A 17998-nucleotide genomic window follows, 5' to 3' on the forward strand; every position below is an offset into this window, starting at 1 on the left:
CCCGCCCGCGCCCGCGGGGCACGGCGGAAGCACGGACCCGCCCCGCCGCCGGTCCCCGGGGCTGCCCGGCCGAGCTCCGCCGAGCACATTCCGAGAGTAGCCGAGTGCTGAGCTAGCGCTGCTGAGGGGCGTGCCGAGCGTTATCCGGGAGCTGCCCGTGAGCCGACCGAGGGTGCCCGAATTCTCTCCGAGTGTTGCCGAGGGTTCCCGAGCGTTGCCCGAGCTTTGCCGAACTAGGCCCGAGTCTTGCCGAACTCTGGCCGAGCGCTGCCGATCCCCACCGAGCGGCTGAAGGGAGCCGGGCCTGCAGTGGTGCCGGACGGCGAGCGCGGCCTGTGCGGGTGGTGAGTGGGCCCGAGGCGGGAGCCGCGGAAAGTTTGCGGCCCTATGTCCCCGGTAGAGCTATCCGTGTGCGTGTTTACGTTAGGGACCGCAGGGCTGGGGTGTCAGGGCTGTCCTCACCGTCGCGGTGTGTCCTGACCCCACCTCCTTACCTGTATGAAGAAGACGTATGTGTTTGTAAAGACGGGGCTGTGCGTGTTTCCCCCCACACCTCCTGTATGTGTATGTATCGGTGTCCTCATTCCCCCTCAGTTATATGGCTCAGCCCTCTCTCCGTGTTTCCGTGACGGCGCAAGAGGGAATGGCTATAAACTGAAAAGAGACTACGTTTAGATTAAATATTAAGAAGAAATTCCTTACTTTGAGGGTGGTGAGGCACTGGCACAGGTTTCCCAGAGAAATTGTGGTTGCTTTATCCTTGGAAATGTTCAGTGCCAGGCACGATGGGGTCCTGAGCAATCTGTTCTGGTGGGAGGTGTCCCTGCCCCATGGCAGGGGAGCTGGAACAAGATGATTTTTAAGGACTTTTCCACCCCAAACCGTTCTGTGATTCCTTGAATCTATGATTCTGTGATAACATGCCCAATGTTGGCTTTTCTTGGCAGGTGTGCAGCAGGATTGTCCAAGCCATGATCGAAGTGTTGGCCAAGCTGGGCCGTGGGCCCGTGTTCCTGGCAGGGGAGGTGCTGGAATGTGTGATCACCTTCACCAACCCATTATCGGCTTCATCGACCTCTGCCAGCAGGTACAGGAGACTGTGCTAGTCCATGCACGGAGCCTCCAAATGTTGGAGCTGCCTGGGTCCCTCCAGAGGGAGTGGCCCACCCTCTCTCCCCTCTCTGGGGTAGTAGTCATGGCTGCATTGTAGGGCAATGGTGCCAGCTCAGCCCCTTGTGACTTCCCTACTCAAGGCACTCCCTTAAGGAAGCCTTGCGTCATCTCTAAATTTTGGGGGCAAAGACGAGGTAATTATGCTGGTTTTGTGCCCCCAAGAAGTAGGCAAGGAAGGAGGTATGCAGTTAGAGATTCTCTGTCACTCAGGTGAGCCCTCAGTGACAGTGACTAGCAGAAAATAAAGCCAAACTTGCTGCCAAAGTCAGCTATCTGGTCACACCAGGGTGACAGTCCCACAGAGCAACATCCAGGCAACATTATTATTTCCTGCATTTGTGGAAGGACCTCTCTTTTATCCAGCAGTGCTGGACAGATTAGTGTGTACCCTGCCTCCAGAGATGGCAGACAAGGGGTCGAGTCTGAAAGGGGCACCTTCTGCGGCCACATTTTCTGTGGCCCAGCCCTTGAGCCCTGCATCTCCCCTTCTCAGTGCTGAGGAAATGTGAGAGGATGGGAGCTTCCCATATTGGCTCACAGGGGTGACTCTATGTCACGAGTAATCACCCAAAGCCTTCATGTCCGCTGAGTGTGTGGCCTTGTCTGATTCTTTAGGGAGTGGAGAGTGCTTTCTCATCTCAAGTCCTTCCTGGGAAGTGTCTGTTTCCAGCCCTGTCAGGTTCAGCATGTTTTCATCGCCAGTATGATGTTCACATGTGATTATTTTGGTGGGCCCACTCACAGTGCCTGCAGTCTCAGCAGCAGAGGGCTTCTGTATTTATTTCCTTCCTTAACTTTCCATCTTTTCTTCCTGTTTCCTTTTGACTGCTTAGATCAGGTTTCAAATTCAGCTGTGGCATAAGCAACCAGCTTCCCAGAGTTTTGTCCTGTGTGATGACAAGATGTCCTGTGTTTTGTCTGCTTCTGAAACATGTGAGACTGCAAGGGTACCAGGTGGCATGGTTTGGGGGCGTTTCAGTGCATTTATGAGAGCTTCATCTAAAACTTCAGATGTGTTGTGATCTGTAGAAGACTGCCTCTTGGAAAAGAAAAGGTTTTAAAATAATAAAAAAAGCCCCAGGTGATCAGTTGGATGAGACCTGGCTAAGTTAAATGAGTGGCAACAGCAAATAGATTGGTGGTTTGGAAAATGAAGCTGTGGGTTGCGTAAAAGCAGGAGCCAGATCAAAGCACTGTGACTGCAACAGGCAGAGAGGCCTGTCAGAGCCTGGAAGGTGTTTGGGTGACAGGTGGAGGGACAGAGAGGCCACACAATTGAGAACAGGGACAGAATTGAAAGAAAGGCAGGAAATTAATTTGATGGTGGAGTACAAGAAACAAATCTCTTCTACCCAGAGGCTGCACAGAGCAGGTCCCTTGTAGGCTACAGGAGTTGTGGGGTAAGGTGAGACTGGAAGGAAGTGACCTCAGCACCAGTGCAGGATCCTCCACTGCTGAACAAGCACTAGCTGAGCAAGCCAGCTCTGCTGGCAGGAAGGGACATGCAAATTTTATTGGGACACCTGGCTAGAAAAAATGAAAACAATCCAGTGGCACATTGTAAAGCTATACTAAAAAAATAAAAAAATACTCAAAATATGGTGTTTGAAGGTACTGTAATCACTCTAAGCTTATATAAAATTAGCAAACATTGCCTTGAGCAAGAGCAGTTCTCTGCTTCCAAACAGCAGGTACCTTACAACAAAAAACCATATGTCAGCCCTGATGGAAAAGCCATGCTGGTGCTTTGGAAAATGTAGAATTACAACTGTAGGGCTCAAAGCAACTTGGTATAGTAACTGAGGTGTGTTTGGGTAAGGGCAGCCAGCGCATGCAAAAGATCAAATAGCACATCATTAGTCAGCTGACACAAATACAGCACACCTTTTTCCCTAGTTCATCTAGACCTTTAACTACTCTGATTTGTCACATGAAGGGACACTCGTGTGCCACAGAAAAATCCCTCTGCCACCTAAAGCTCTGTTATTGGTGCTTACTAATCAGATCATGATGTTAGAAAACACCAGAGGAACTATTCACTGGCTAAACTATAGAGACCACTATTGAAATAAAAATAGAGGAGTTATTTGGAAACTGAAAAGTGTCACTAGTACCATGGGAAGTGCCCTATGGAATGGCCAACGTCACAGCAGAGTCCAAAACATGAGACTGTTTTTTGTGCTGGATGTGTGGCCCTACATTAATTCCTGAGGCTGTACAGAGAGGGGTCAAAATTACACGTTTGCCTCCTGTATTGCCGTCAGCAAAGTCTTTGCATAAGAAGGAGTAAGTAGGTCCTAATGAAAGACCCATAAGCATCCTCCTTTGGTCTGGCACAAACAGCAGCTGATGTTCTTGTTGGGCATGGTGCTGTGGGGCCAGAGGGAGCATGTCTGTGCCCACCTGTCCTGAGGAGTGTTGCACTTGGGGCATCTCTGTGCAATGGCCAGGGGCAGCTGAGCCCAGGTTGCAGGAATTTGTTGCTTTAGAATTTGCTCACTTCCCTAATGCTTGTGTTACCAGAGTGCTGCTGTGTGTCACCTCTGGCTTGGGATTTAACTCCTCATGGCTGAGAGTCCTCTGCTAGGGCCTGCACGCAGCAGCTCAAGGTGTCCTCCCAAGAGTGCAGTGAGTGGCCAGTCCCAGTCTGTGGATGATGAGAAAGATGAACAAATGAGTAAGGCTTTGGACTGTATCTTGGAACATTTGATCTCAGCATGTTGGCTGAAAGATCCCTGTGAAGTTTTGCACAAGCCACTTTGTCTCTTGCCCTCATGGTAGGGGACAGGGACTGCTGACCTCTGCTGCCTGTTGTCCTCTGTCATGAGTGTACAGCATGTTTCTTAGGGCAGATGTGTTTTCTCATGTCGTGTCAGCGCTGTGCCAATGGTGTTGTGGCTCAGACTGCAATTATTGCTGCTTAAAAAGAGTCCTTGGGCTGCAGAGCCAGGCTTTGGGTAAAGCTGTTGTCAGCAGCTGGGGTGGAAGTGGCTTTGAGTCAGCATCCCAGCTTGAGCTTACTCCCAAGGCTTGCTTGGAAGGGGACTGTGAGAGTAGCTTCACTGTCACTGAAGCTACTCTCACAGTCTTCTTCCTTCCAGACAAGCAGTCCTGCATGGATCTGAGCTGACAGAGTTGCTCTTCTCCCAGTTCCTGCCTGCTGTAATTCAGGTTTAAAGCAGAGATATGAGTGTTGCTCTTTGCTTTCAGTGAGATGCTGGCATGGGCCAGCGCCCAGATCCATTGCCAGTTTCATGCCAGCGAGAACCGGGTGGCACTCCCTCCCTCTGATGGCAGCAAGCACGATGTGCAGGCAGAGAATGAGACCGTCTTTGTCCCCAACAGAGGTGAGTGCCACTCCTGCCTGTCACCGGGGTGGGGACAGTGAGAGCACAGTGAGCAGGAGTCAAGCAGACCATAATGTGTGTGTCTTGATGCAGCGTGCATAGAAGTGAGCGTGAAGTTTGTGTTGCTTTCCTGGTGATGGCTGTTGTGGGACCTTGTAAATACTGAAATCACAGTGACAGTATCTTGGATTGAAACACGACAGTTGTTTGTCCAGCTGCAGTGGCAATGTCTCATAATATGACCAGGGCAAGAGATGCTTCGTCCTTGGCTCTCTTCTTCCTGTTCCTCTCCATGGGGCTGAAGCTTGACTGACCTGGACACAGCCTAAGGCTGTGCAGCATTCACATGTTTCTTATTCTCTTCCAGGAGAGCGGGGTCAGTGTATCCTGTCCACCCCACCAAAGATCCTCTTCTGTGACTTGCGACTGGATCCTGGGGAGTCCAAGTCCTGTGAGTCCTGTCTTCTCTTCCCCTGCTCACAGAGCTCATATCTGGGGAGCTCTGCTTTCAAAACTGAGTGCTGCAAGTGTAAGATCCTGATGCTCACAAAAGCTGGGGTGCTTTGGTTGGAGCATGAGTGCTGAGGAGCTGCTGCATCATCCAGAGTCTGTTCTCTGCTGTGCTAGGGCTGTGTACTGCAGCGTGTCCCTCAGTTCTGCCCCTGGCCTGTGGCCTTTGCTGCAGGTCCACTGTGTAGCTGCAAGGCATAAAAGTTTTGAAATACTTAGTTGCAGCAGGAGGAATGGCTACCTGCATTTCCTTGCCTTTATTTCTTCAGTCACACTGATGTATTCTTGGAATTTAAGCTGGTGTTCTCCAAAGGTTTGTGCTTCCTCTTCAAGTTGTGGCTTGTCAGAGTCCAGGACATCTCTCTGGCTGCCCTGGCTGTCTCGAGACCCTGGCAAGAAGTCAAAAACAGCTGTGGCTTTGATTTTAGCCCGTGTAAAAAACTCCAAGCTTTGTATGAAGAATTACAAGCCACAAGGGTTTGAGTAGTGTGATATTTGGATTAACACAGTGAAAAAAGGGGTTTTTAGAATGTAGTTCAGGGGGTCAAGATGGAGGAATTTGGGCGTGTCCTAGCCTTCTTTTCCTTCTTCTTGCCCTCCATGTCTTGCTGTGATGGTGACACTTTTCTATTGGTTTAAGGTAGAGACACACTGTCCAACATAGATGTTAGATATTGGCACAATATTGTAAACAGACTATACGTAACTTCTGATAAAAAAGGTAAACACTGCCTGAGAGGGCAGAGCAGAATGCCATGGCCTCCTTGCAAGCCGGAGCTCGGCAGGTCAGAGAAAGAATGTTATAGATAAGAAAAAATAAGCAACCTTGAGAATGCGATCCAAAGCATTCCAGACTCCTTTTTTGACTGCGGAAGGCTAGGAAGCAAAGACTCTTTACAGTCTCGGGGTCATTCCAAAGCAAAGCAGTGGCTTTCCTGACAGTGGCTGTCCTGGAAATAACAGTCTTCTGGATGTTCTAGTTTTACTGCTGTGAAAGTGAGCACTCCTCGTCTTCTCTCTCAAAGCTCTCCATCTCTGAGTAGATAGCTGTGGAAACAGCTGAGTATGCGCTGTTCTCTCTTGGTTTGTGGCTGTGTGACCCAGTCTGTTCAGGTCATATCAGATCTCCTTTGCATTCCAGTGGCCTGTGATTAGCAGCAGTGATGTTAGGCCTCTCAGGCTGTGCATGGAGAGCTTTGTTATTGTCCCAGGGATATGCTGGGAACAGTTGATGGAGAACTCTCACACTGCAGAGCACAGGGAGTGGAGAGACAGTGCCTATGCTGGGGCAGGCTCTGCTGGATCACTGAGCTCTGCAGAGCTGGAAGTGAAGCTGCAAGGAGACCAAGCAGCTGTGGGATTGTGACATGCTGATTGTGAAGCTGGTGTCTCCTGCCTTTCTGGCTTTGGAGGGGTCTGACTAGAGGGAAAGGTGGACCTGGTGAAACCAGGCTGGTTTTTATTGGTGGTTAGTGGGGTGGGGCAGTGTCATCTTGGGGCTGTGCCCCTAAACTGCAGAGCCTGCTGTCTGAAGGCATTTAGTTATTCACTTTTTATTCTAATGCAGCATGTTGGGGAAAGGAGGTGGCCATGCCAGGAGGAAGGAGGAGGAGGCAGAAATCTTAGCTGGCCTGAGGCTCACCTGGATTGTCCTGTATTCCTTGCTGCTTGCAGGTGTGGGGCTGGAGCATCCATTCCCTGTGAGCAGAGGGAAGTCCCTTTTCCTGGCATGCTTTAGGCAGATTGGGTAGTTTCTGGGATAACAGATTAGTGATGACAGCCCAAGTTCCAGGTGGCTGGGATGGATTGAGGGATTGACTGTGCACTGGCTTAACAGGCAGAAGCTGTTCAACCCCCAGCTAAGCTGGGGATTGTCTACCCTTTCCAATTACATCATGATGTGTGTGTGTCCTCTCTGCCTCTGGGTGGCACTGGCACAAGCAGCCTGCATCTGTCTGGTGCTTGGATGCAGCTCCTCTGGAAGGACACAAACTCTTCTATTCTTTGCGTTTCTTTGGCTGTTTGGTCCAGCCTTTCCTCTTCACTGTGTGATTCACCTGCCTGTTTCATGCATCACATGTGATGTGGCTGCATGTTGCACTGTTTTTTTAGCACTGAAATCCCTGTATCACAGCCCTGGTCTCGTTCCTGGCAGGCTGTTCGCACCAATCCCATCAGCCTGTGGTGCTGCTGCTGTCACGTGAGACTGCAGCTGGCACACTTGCAAACCATTCCTGGGGTCTCCTGCCAGCTCCATGGAAAGAGAGTTAAGGCTGTGTGCGTGTATATCTTAATTCTTCATTTCCTGTTTTTCAGAAGTTTTGAGTTTTGCTACGCAGTTTGGGAAGGGGGAAAAAAACCAAACCAGAAAACCCAAGAAATCTTAATTCTGCTTCAGCAATATACCATGTTATTAAACTGCAGCCATACAGCTGAGGTTGTGCCAGACTGTCTCTTGATAAAAGGACTTGTTTTCATTTGCTGACCAACTTATTCCCCAATACCTTACTCTTGTAATGGTGCCTATATGTTGAAGTTGACTCACCTTCCAGCCCTTTGACACATGGCACAGGCTTAACTCTTTAAATTTGTCACCACAAAGCTTCTTCTCAAGTCCTCAAATAATTTCTGTGGCTGTTTTGCCTCCACTCTGGTTTTGTAAGACTTCTAAAAATTTGGTAGATCACAGAGAGGGGAGGAAATGGAAGCAGCCTGGACACAGGCCAGAAGGCCAGCCAGAGGGCACAGAAGGGGTAAGGAAGGTATCTGTAGCGCCAGGAATGTGCTTCCTTCTGGGATATGCATGGAAGCTGGGACTTCCTGAGTCTTGGCATTCCTGAGCCAGGTAGCAAACTGTCCATCCTTCTCTGACTCTGATGGTCTCTGCTGATATTATCCTCACTGGGCAGGAAGGTCTTTGTTGAGTCCTCTTGTTGAGTCTGGTATGGGAGTTGCAGAAGTCTGCTTCTTTCCTTTGGAAATACCTGATTTTCCTCCCCGTCAGGGTAGTTTTCTGCTTTATCTGCAGCCTCGTCCAGAAAGAGAAGCTTGTGTTTTAAGGTGTGACATCCTGTCGCCACTACACACTAGCACAAGCTTTTTTTTTTCTTCCAGTCCTGTTACTTGAAATCCAGAAGTTATATTTAAAATGTAACCCTAACTTTTAATCTAAGCCTCAGCATTCAGTGTGTGCCAGACATGGGGAAGGATCTGTGGTTTCAGAGCAGGATGCTGCCCTTCCTCTGGCAGGGCGTATCTGCATTACGGTGGGCAAGCCAGAGAGGTGGAGATTTTCCACAGTTCACTGTGTCTTTCTTGTTATACACCGTGTGGTTTGGGAAAGCTGCAGAAGCGTTCACAGTGTGTCAAGAGACATTGGGGTTTGTGTGGTGGTCAAGGGGCTCTCAGTATCTCAGAGTCCTCAGAGTCAGAGACTTTGCAATCTAAGGCATCAGCTTGTCAAGGGGGACAAACCACAGGTCGTTGTGAAGGTGTCAGGAATTGTTTCTTGATCATTTAGCTGCAGTCCTTCGAAGAAAAACACAGGAAGAAACTTACTTGTTGCTGAGTTTGAGGGTTTGTGTAAAGCAAAAGCAAAAGAGTCATGAAGTACTGATCAATATCCACATGGGGCAGGGCCTGGAGGAGGCTGTGCTGTGAGAGCACTGGGCAAAGGAGTGCACAGAGGCAAATTTGGGTTGAACTCGTGATGAGTAAGTTTAGCTCTCGTGGTTGTATTCCTGGATTTTACATCTTTCACATTCTTTGGACACAGAGTTTGTGTGTGTGGTTGTATGTGCTGGAAGCAATATCTGGGTGATGGTGCATGTGATGTGGGGAGCAGTGTGCCTGGTGCAGGGGAGCTGGGTTGTGCAGAAAGCACCAGGCTCTGTCCCTACCTCAACACTGCTGGTCGTAACACTTGGTGCAGGGAGCCTGCACACAACAGCTGCAGGATCTTCCTTCTGGCTTTGGAAAGCAAATTTTCTGCACTCATTGCAGATTCATACTGTGAGACACTGCCTGTCGATGCCCCCCCCTCTTTCCGGGGACAGTCCGTGAAGTACGTGTACAAGCTGACTGTTGGCTGCCAGCGCGTCAACTCCCCCATCAAGCTCCTGCGCGTGCCCTTCCGTGTCCTCGTGCTGCACGGTAAGGCCACACACTACCTTCCCTGCACAGGTAGGCCAGGCTGCACCGTGCCCTGCTGATACACTCACCTTCTTCCCAGGGCTCAAGGATTACCAGTTCCCACAGGATGAGGCTGTTGCACCCTCAAACCCCTTCCTGGAGGAGGAGGAGGGCTTGAAGAAAGACTCTCGCCTGGCAGACCTAGCGACAGAACTGCTCATGGTGGCCACCTCCCGACGCAGCCTGCGTAGGTCATGTTCCCTGCTCAAGCCTGCTGTCCTTCCTAAGAAGCTGGGCATGGAGAACATCTCAGGGCTAGCTGCAAAATATCTCTCACTGACAAAGTGAAGCTCCAGCTGTGGTTGTGGAGCAGCTCTATCAGGGCCTGCTTGGGTCAGGGTCTCCTAGCCAGTCTCAGGCTGTTCCTACTTCAGACCAAGAGACCCTCTGCCCAGCACATGGCAGCCAGTGTAGGGTTTGCCCTTGCTCACTGCAGAAATTTCCCAGAGGGAATGCCACCTCTAGGGACTGTCCTTCATACCCAAACAGGAGGCATGAGGTCATGTCATTAACCCAGAGCACTGCACAAGTGCTCTGTGCTGCCACAACCCTTACCCCTCTTCTTGCTCCACAGACCTGTATAACATCAGCAACACTCGTGGGAAGGTGGGGACGTTCTGCATCTTTAAGACTGTGTATAAGATTGGAGAGGATGTCATTGGCACCTTCAAGTTCTCAGAAGGAGATATCCCCTGTCTGCAGGTCATTGCTGTCTCTGGGATTACTGGGGAGAGGCAGGGGTTTAGAGTGAGGGATGTGGAGAAGGGATTGGGGTAGCACTGGGCTGTGAGGGTTTCTAGTGGGACACAGCTGGGGTCTCCTTGGAGTGTGAGGCAGACAATTGTCCAGTCCTGAGCTCATTTGGGAAATGGACCCCCCAAGGCTTTGCATGAGGTGTGTATGAGGTTGTGAGAGCAAGCACTCTGCCAATTGCCCTGCAGTTCTCAGTGAGCCTGCAGACAGAGGAGAGCATCCAGGAGGAGTTCCAGCGCCGGCGGGGGCAGCCTGTCTCCTTCACCGTGCACGCCCGCCATCAGGAGTCCTGCCTGCACACGACACAGAGCAGCTTCAGCCTGCCCATCCCACTCAGCTCAACCCCAGGATTCACCACCAACATCGGTTAGTACCCACCAAGGAAGGGACCCACCCCTGTTTGTCTCTGTAGGACAACTGTGATGTCCCCAGCCCTGCCCTTGCTCAGCAGAGATGTGTCCCTTGGAAGGGAGCTGACCTGTGTGAGTGGGGTCATTTGCTGTCCATTTGCCAGGACAGACTGTGCTGAGGTAGCTGCTGTCCATGGATCTTGTGGGTGTTATGTGCTGACTATCCTCTTGTCCACAGTGTCCCTGAAGTGGAGGCTGCACTTTGAGTTTGTGACTTCTGGGGAGTCAGCAGCGACTTGCTTGGTTCTTGGGAGCCAATCGGAGGCTGTCACCTGGACTGGGGTGGAGCAGATGGAAGTGGATACCTTCAGCTGGGACTTGCCCATCAAAGTTCTTCCCACCAACCCCATCCTGGCTTCCTACGTATCTCAGTTCTCCAGCACTAACTCCATCACCATCTGATGTAGGGAGAGGTTGGCTTGCAGAGATGCAAGCATGTGCCACTGGTGGGAATGGCAGGCAGGACTGTCACCAATGTGCTGTGGTGCACGCATCCAGTGTCCCCTTGGATTCATCTGTGATGCCCAGGTGGGCATCAGGCATGTCTGTCCGTCCATGGGTGGAAAAACACTGCTTGATGCAGTGTCTTGGGCTGCAGGCCCCAGCTGCAGCTGGAGCCTTCCTGCCCGGGTGAAGGTGCAGGTCCCAGCACTTAGCAAAAAGGAATTTGCCTTCCCAGGGAACTGCTGATGTGCCTTAATCTCATATGGGACTTCCAAGAAGGAAGGACCCAGCCCAGGGAGGGGAGAGGGGACCTCTTCCAGTAAAGCTTTATACCACCCTTGGGTGATGGCTGTGCCCTTACAGAGACCCTACAAGCAGAGGTCTGGCATCCAGGTGAAACACAGTGGCCACCTGGGCTGGGTGAGACCTGGCATGTGTCCTGCCTCTTGGAGAGTTGTCCTACACATACAGTCCAGTGGCCCAGTCACCCCCACCTGGAGGAGGCAGGTCATGGCAGGCCAGCCCTGTGCTGCTGGCATGTGCTGGTGAGCAGGATGCAGGCCTGTGGTGTGCCAGTACAATCGCGATGATCCAAAACTGAGCCGCACTGAGCCCCTGGGCTCCTGGTGGGAAAGCATCCTGGTGGTCTTTGGATCCTTGGGGTGCTGTAAGGAATGCATGCTGTGCATCCAAGAGCATCTCCCCGAGCAACGGCAACTCCCCATTTTTACAGAACTTTCCAGTGAGCTTTCCTCTTTGCATGGAAATGTAATAAACATCTGAATGTGTGAAACTCGGCTTTCCCAAGAGCCTTATTCCTACATTGTTCCCAGTGCTGGACACATCCCACCTTCTACAGCAGTCACAGGCCGGAGACCTCTTTGTTCAGTATCTTTATTGCAAGAACAGAAACATCTACACAAGGCTCTGCACAACACAGGCATGGCACCAGCTGGGGCAGCTGCCAGGGTGGCTGCCTCCCCTCTGACACTTGGATTGCTTCTGCTTCCTGAACCCTCTCCACCCTGCTCCCCTGCCAGTGGGGATGAGGGTGTCCCCTGGGGACATCCTGTTCTGCCACCCACCCTGGGCTGGCTCTGTTACAGTATTGCCCAGGGCTGGCCTACAGTACCAGGGACCCCAGGAGCTGTTGGAGCAGGGGCATTAGTGGTTCCAGAGGTGGGTTGTGCCCCTTGCACTCTGGGAACAGAGAACGGGCTGGACAGGCTGTGGGGATACTGCACAAGCTGCTATGGTGACCCCAGCGAGCTGCCCACGGCTGCTGTGCAGAGGAGTACAGGTCTGGGAGGGAGTAGGGAGCTGCTTTGCTTGGGGCTGGATATCGGAATGCAGGACTGCCATGGAGCTGGCTGATTTAGTCCTGTATCCTTTTTTTAGTCACTAAAGGTTTTCTGCCCACCTGGAGGACATACTGTAGAATCTGCGTTTCCACAGTGTGCAGAACACCTCGCAGGGAGGACGCCCTGGTTCAGGAAGCTGAAGGCAGAAGCAAGGCTTGGTACCATGGTGCGTGGATAGTGGTTTCCTTCGAAGGTGCCGGCGGTGGTGCCTCTACAGGTTGGGTGGGGCAGGTCTGGAGCATGCGGGCGGTGCGCTCTGGAGGGGGGAGGGCGGCGCCGAGGGGCGCGGGGCGCTGCCGAGCTTCTCTCTATCTGCTCAGCCCCGTACCCAGCACCTTGTTCACCAGCGGCTCGGGGGTGCTGGCCGAGCCCCACTCCTGTTCCACGCTCTTCACACACGGCAGGCTGGGGTTGGCCTTCTGCACTACCGAGATCTGGCAGGTCTGTGAGTCGTAGTGGGCCTCGCACCAGTCAGGGAAGTCGATCGGGTGCTGGGTGCTGTGGGAGAGGACACGGTGCCATCAGTACCCCTGATTAGTGCCAGGGGGCTGCTGACTGGGCTGGATGGCTTCCTACTGCCAGCCCCATGCACAGGGTGTCTTCCAGACCAGCTCAGGCAGACTGAGACACGGCTCCTGGCCCATCTGGGCATCTTGCTGTGCCGAAACGCCCTTTCCAACTGCCCCAGCTCACGCCACCACCCTCAATACCCTGGTGGGGTCCTGCTTACCTCTGCCTCTTGTTCCCCAGGACCTGGTGCCCCACTGCCCTCCCAAGGCTCTGATATCAGCTGCATTTGCAGCCACCAGACACCCACTGCTGTAGATGCAGGGGTGCTGTGGTGGGAGGTGACAGCCCACTCCAGCCCGGCCCCTCACTCACGTCTCACAGCAGCCCACGCCAATGGGGTCCAGGCAGGTGCAGAGCAGGCAGTTGGTGCTCAGCCACGATTCCCCAAGGGAGAACTGTTTCCCTTCGTACTCACAGGGAGCTGCAAAGGAAACAGTGGTAATGATAACACATGGGTCTGTGCTGAGGGCAACTGGAAACCTCCTTGACAGCCCTGTGCCCTGAACAGGAGCAGAAGTATCATGATGACCACCTTGTGCTATGGAAGATATAGGGTGGTCTATCCACCATCCTGCAGGTATGGAATGCCCTGTCATTATTCGTGGTGATGTACCCATCTCATGGTATCATCTCATGGTGCTGTACCCATCCATCCTGTCCTGGCCCTGCCTTGTGACTTTCACCACTACCCAGTGGGTCTAGAGCAAGAAGCAAATGTCTCTTGCTTCCCTGGACAGGATAAATTCAGTGCCCCTTAGGGTCTGGGCATTTCTGCAGCCATGGGAGGAGACAACAGAGGGATGATGAGCCGCCTTCCTCCCTTTGCTACTAGTCTTCCACACTCGGCCCCAGCCAGGCACCTGCCAGGAGCCTTCATGGCCCAGAAAGCTGTTTCTCAGCCAGAGCCCTGGGGAGCTGTTCTGTGGTTTATAGACTGCTCCTTCCACTTGCCACTGGCCCATGATCCCATTCCTGAGCTCAGCACAGTCCCTTCCATACTTCTCAGGCTTAGGGAAGAGCCCTGCCATGCTGGGAAAGCTGAGGCCTCCTCTTCCCATTAGCCTCTTCCCATCTCACCTCCCGACTTACCTTTAGCCTGGAAGTAGCATTTGGCCTGGGAGCCTGGCAGCTGGAGGAGGAGGGAAAGGAGCAGGCAAAGCCTGCCCCAAGCACACCTCATTTTCTGTGCTTGCATGGCCATAGATGGTTGAGCTGGACTTGTTATCTTTGCTTCTCTATTGCCTTTGCTCCTTTGCCTTCTCTTTCTCGTTCTCTCTCTGTGCCTTTTTAATGCTCTTCCCCTGATCCCAATGAGAGATATTTATAAAGTTCAGCTTTACGACCCTGGCCACCAGCTGTGCCCCTCTGGAAAAGTTGTAAAACTCATTTCCTGATTTGAAAGCCATGAAAACAAGAGGTAGGATCAAGATTTTTAACAAGCTGTGAAAAGCTGATTCATGCCCTCCAGAAATTTCTCCAGTTGGAAGCCCCTGTGGGTGCAAGGCTCTACAGCAAGGGGATATCCAAAGGTCCCCAGCAGCGTTGCCCTCTGCAGTGTGGTAAGCACGTAAGCAGCAAGCACAGGAGACCCTGGCTCTTGACCAGGAGAGCTCCAGGTTCCCCTCTGGTCATGCTGAGCCGTCACTGCTCCTTCACAGCAAGCCAAGGTTTTGGGACCATCCCATCTTGCAGTGACCAGAGCAGCACAAGCATTCTGCTAACAGTGTGAGATGCAAATGGCACCATCCTCGTTTGGGGATGGAGGTGCTGGCACCCACTACTGAGTACAACATCATGTCACTTTCACCCCAGCCTGCACTGGAGCTGTGCCAGGTTCATAGCCATGCATGGGCAGGGGATGGGAAGAGCAGGTTTAAAATCACAGAATCACAGAATCATAGAATATGCTAAGTTGGAAGGGGCCCATCAGGATCACCATGTCCAACTCCTGGCCCTGTGCAGGACACCCCAAGAATCCCAGCATGTGCCTGAGAGTGTTGTCCAAATGCTTACTGAGCTCTGACATATTTGGTGCTGTGACCAGAGCAGACAGTATAGCAACTGCCTTTGATGCAGAACAGGAGAGAATGAACCGGGGCTCATCTGAGCAGTGTCCATGAAAGAGGACTGTGCCTGTGCACCTGGAGTACTCACAACGTACTGGGGCTGAGCATCCTCTTCCAGAAGCTGCAGACTGGCCCCAGCAGAAGCAGGAAACAGGAGGGATAAAATTGGAAGGCAAAAGTGCTTTTGGGCAACAGGTAACCTGAGAGGTAAACAAGGGACTTGGCTGGAAGCAAGGACCTGTGGGAAGGTGCCATATCACCCAGGGTTGTGCAGGTGGACCTCACAGACCCTCACCCAGAGGGGCTGCCTCTGTATAGAATGCTAAGGCTGTTATCAGGTGGCAAAGTGAGCTGATGTGCAAGAGGGAGGAGGTCAGAGCCCTGGGAGCCACGTGGCCCCGGAGAGCTACAAGCAAAGGGCTGACTTGCCAAAAGAAATTCACAGCCCTTGTCAGAGGTGCTGCCAGCAGCAGGAAACAGGGCTCTGGGGATGGTCCAGCCGGGGGCTCAGCCAGCGCAGGGCCATGCTGGCAATGAGGCAGCATCAGCAGTGGTAGCATATGTGGGTCATCTGCCCCTGCATTAAGCTCCCTGTTTCTGAGAGTTTGGGACAAATTTACACCTTGACGCGTGAGGCTCAATATCCCTTCCAGAATTTGAATTGGCATTCACTATTATAGCTGGATATTTTTCTTATCCCTGTAAGTGCCCAATCCCTCATTGAATCCTACTAAATTTTGGCCCGAGCACTTTCCTGTGGCAGTCTAATTAAGCACAGAGTGAGAAAGAAAAATGCTTCCTTTTATCCGCTTTATCCGCTTTGGATTCACCACCTTTGGATTTGAAGGCATAGTTCCTTCCCTTTGGTGCTCTGGGCCCCTTTGCCATCCCATTGTATCCGTCTCCTGCAGCTTGTGCTCTCACTGCTGAGGGAGAAGCCCTGGCTTTGCATCCCTTCTTCCCCTTAGAAAATTACCCCAGCCCTGTTGTAGTGCCACGGATGATTCTGTGTCCATCGGTGGGGTTGCTGGATGGCAGCGAGTGTGGGACCTCTTAGGAAAGGCTGATAACAAATCAGAGAAATGCTGGGAATGCCCTGCTGACTGCTAGGCCATGAGCTGGGATGGTGGAGTGTATCAGTGAAAAATGGAACTTGCCCTTTGGTGCTGAGTTGTTACTATATAAGGAGGATAAAAGCGCTCGTTGTCAGAGCAGTTAATTAATATTCCTATTGTATGTTTGGAAAAAGAAGTCTGGCATGTTAATAACTGCAATGAAATAATCCATCATTGTTTCATCAACAAGAACAGCAAATGTTAAAAAAAAAGAAGTGGTGAGTTTCACTCATAGGCCCACAGGATTTGGACAGGCTTCCAGAAGAGTGCTCAAAACCTGGGGTGAGAGCATCTCTTGGCTGTGGGGAACGGCATTGCCCCTGCTCCATCAGGGACATGGAGACGCATTCTCAGGATTTCTGTAGCCATGATGGTTCATTAAATAGAAGGGTAAAGCTACAAGTCCATTAATGGCCATTGGATTTTTCATCAAAGAGCTTTGCTGGGAAAATGCAGAGAAAAAGAGGAGTGTCAGGACACCTCTTGGCACACTGCAGAGGGACCAGGGCAGTGGAGCACTGTCCACACTGTGACTGTGTATAAAGAAAGGAGCTGATGGTCCCCCATAGCCTGTTGACCCTGCTATTCCCCCTCCTGACCACTTTTCTTCCTCCACTTCTGCATTCCTGGGCACCCACCTGTCCCCAGCACACACAACCCCATGGGTGATCCTGAGCATTTTGGTCCAGGTTGTACAGGAGGGAGCTTGTAATTTGGAAAGCAGTATTTGCAATTGGACTTGGTGCTTCAGAGCTTCTGCCTGGGCTCTTGAGAGTACTGTGGCAGGAGGAGCTGTGCCAGCCTGGAGGAGGTTTTGCTGCAGAGACTGAAAGAAAACAGCTGCTTTTGGTCTCACATCTCGGGGAACAGCTGAGGCCCAGGGAAGAGCCGCAGAAAGGATAAAGGAGCTGGAAAAAGTGCCTCTCTAGAAGTTCAGTCACTTTGACTTGCCAGGCAGAGCCCAAGAGAAGGGATCACTGCCTGTCTACATGTGTGCCAGTGAGGAGCAGTCACCATCTTTGAGTATCCCAGGACCACAGAGAAGGTCACATCCATGTGTCAGCATCCTCCCTCCAGGACCCAGCTCTCCTGCCTGGGCTGGGTCTCACTGTAGCTGTGTCTGAGAAAAGCTGAGTGCTGCACCCCACCGAGGGCACAGGTTTGCTGGACTCCTCTCCCAGCAATCCCTCTGCAGAGCAGCGGAATGCCTAGTGCCAGGGATGGGACCCCATGGATGGGGGTTGAGGAAGAGCACCCAAGCCAGTGCTGCTGGGATGAGGTGACAACAGCCCACCCCAACACCGCAGGAGGCTCAGGGGGTAATAAATCATGCTGGACAAGTTGCCATCAGCAGAATCTAGGAGGGCTATAAAACCTGAATCTCCTGAGCCTTCAGCTGGAGTTGCAGCTGCAGAGCAGGAAGCAAACAGGATCCTGGCTGGCATTGTGAAAGCAAACACCATAAATCCGAAGAAGTGCTGTGATTGCTGCTTTAGGCACTGGGGAGCTTGGCTCCTGGTGGCCCCAAGGTATTTTATTTTCTCTCTGAACAAAAAACAAAAAAAACAAAAAAAAAACAAAAAAAAAAACAAAAAAAAAACCAACAACAACAACAAAAAAAAAAAAAAAAAAAAAAAAAAAAAAAAAAAAAAAAACCACCAACAAAAAAATTCCACAACCCCAGTTTATCACTGGACCAAACTGCATTGATGCTGCTGTGAACCCTGAAGCAGCTTTGGGATGTGGGCACCTTTCCTTACCCAACACCTTGAGGATGCAAGCAACAGAGTACCCAGGGCACTAGGGCAGGTGCAGGTAGATGCTGGCTCTGAGTGATGACCATTCATGAATGCTCACTGCTCACCGACATGGCCAGATCCTGGGGTCTGCTCACCTCTCCTCACCTGGGGAGAGGTGAGCAGAGGGATGAGGAAGGGATAGGCAGTCAGGAGCTAGGAAGGGAAGAGCAGGTAGGGAATGACACCTGGCTCGTGGCATCCTTCATCCCACAGCTGGCAAGCCAGATAGGGTAGCTCACAGAGGCTGGAGTACAGCCCC

The 17998-nt window shown here is 51.9% G+C and overlaps 2 protein-coding genes across 3 annotated transcripts; one reads left to right on the forward strand and one right to left on the reverse strand.

Moving 5' to 3' along the window:
* Nucleotides 1–49: 49 nt before the first annotated feature.
* Nucleotides 50–11621, forward strand: RGP1 (RGP1 homolog, RAB6A GEF complex partner 1). 2 transcript variants are annotated; one of them, XM_054002661.1, is made up of 9 exons: nucleotides 50–396; nucleotides 948–1087; nucleotides 4384–4520; nucleotides 4888–4971; nucleotides 9033–9182; nucleotides 9262–9408; nucleotides 9796–9923; nucleotides 10163–10340; nucleotides 10563–11621. In XM_054002661.1, exons 1-9 carry the CDS (start codon nucleotides 388–390, stop codon nucleotides 10784–10786), a joined length of 1197 nt encoding a protein of 398 aa, XP_053858636.1. In that variant the 5' UTR covers nucleotides 50–387; the 3' UTR covers nucleotides 10787–11621. The 2 variants fall into 2 exon arrangements, with proteins under 2 accessions (XP_053858636.1, XP_053858637.1); XM_054002662.1 differs by having other exon boundaries at nucleotides 174–410.
* Nucleotides 11622–12497: 876 nt separating this feature from the next.
* MSMP (microseminoprotein, prostate associated) lies at nucleotides 12498–13960 on the reverse strand. The gene is made up of 3 exons (XM_054002670.1): nucleotides 13849–13960; nucleotides 13072–13180; nucleotides 12498–12687 (listed from the first exon to the last, which is right to left on the reverse strand). The coding sequence occupies exons 1-3, from the start codon at nucleotides 13958–13960 to the stop codon at nucleotides 12498–12500; spliced, it is 411 nt and encodes a 136-aa protein (XP_053858645.1).
* Between the last annotated feature and the right edge of the window lie 4038 nt (nucleotides 13961–17998).

Source organism: Vidua macroura, chromosome Z, assembly GCF_024509145.1.
Source record: "Vidua macroura isolate BioBank_ID:100142 chromosome Z, ASM2450914v1, whole genome shotgun sequence".
In the NCBI taxonomy this organism is placed as follows: Eukaryota; Metazoa; Chordata; class Aves; order Passeriformes; family Viduidae; genus Vidua; species Vidua macroura.

Coding starts and splice junctions, on each gene's coding strand:
- MSMP (XM_054002670.1), bottom strand. CDS start 13,960: ATGGCCATGCAAGCACAGAAAATGAGGTGTGCTTGGGGCAGGCTTTGC. Junction 13,181..13,848: donor ATGCTACTTCCAGGCTAAAG/GTAAGTCGGGAG, acceptor TTTCCTTTGCAG/CTCCCTGTGAGTACGAAGGG. Junction 12,688..13,071: donor GGCGTGGGCTGCTGTGAGAC/GTGAGTGAGGGG, acceptor CCTCTCCCACAG/CACCCAGCACCCGATCGACT.
- RGP1 (XM_054002661.1), top strand. Junction 4,972..9,032: donor TCCTGGGGAGTCCAAGTCCT/GTGAGTCCTGTC, acceptor CACTCATTGCAG/ATTCATACTGTGAGACACTG. Junction 9,924..10,162: donor GAGATATCCCCTGTCTGCAG/GTCATTGCTGTC, acceptor ATTGCCCTGCAG/TTCTCAGTGAGCCTGCAGAC.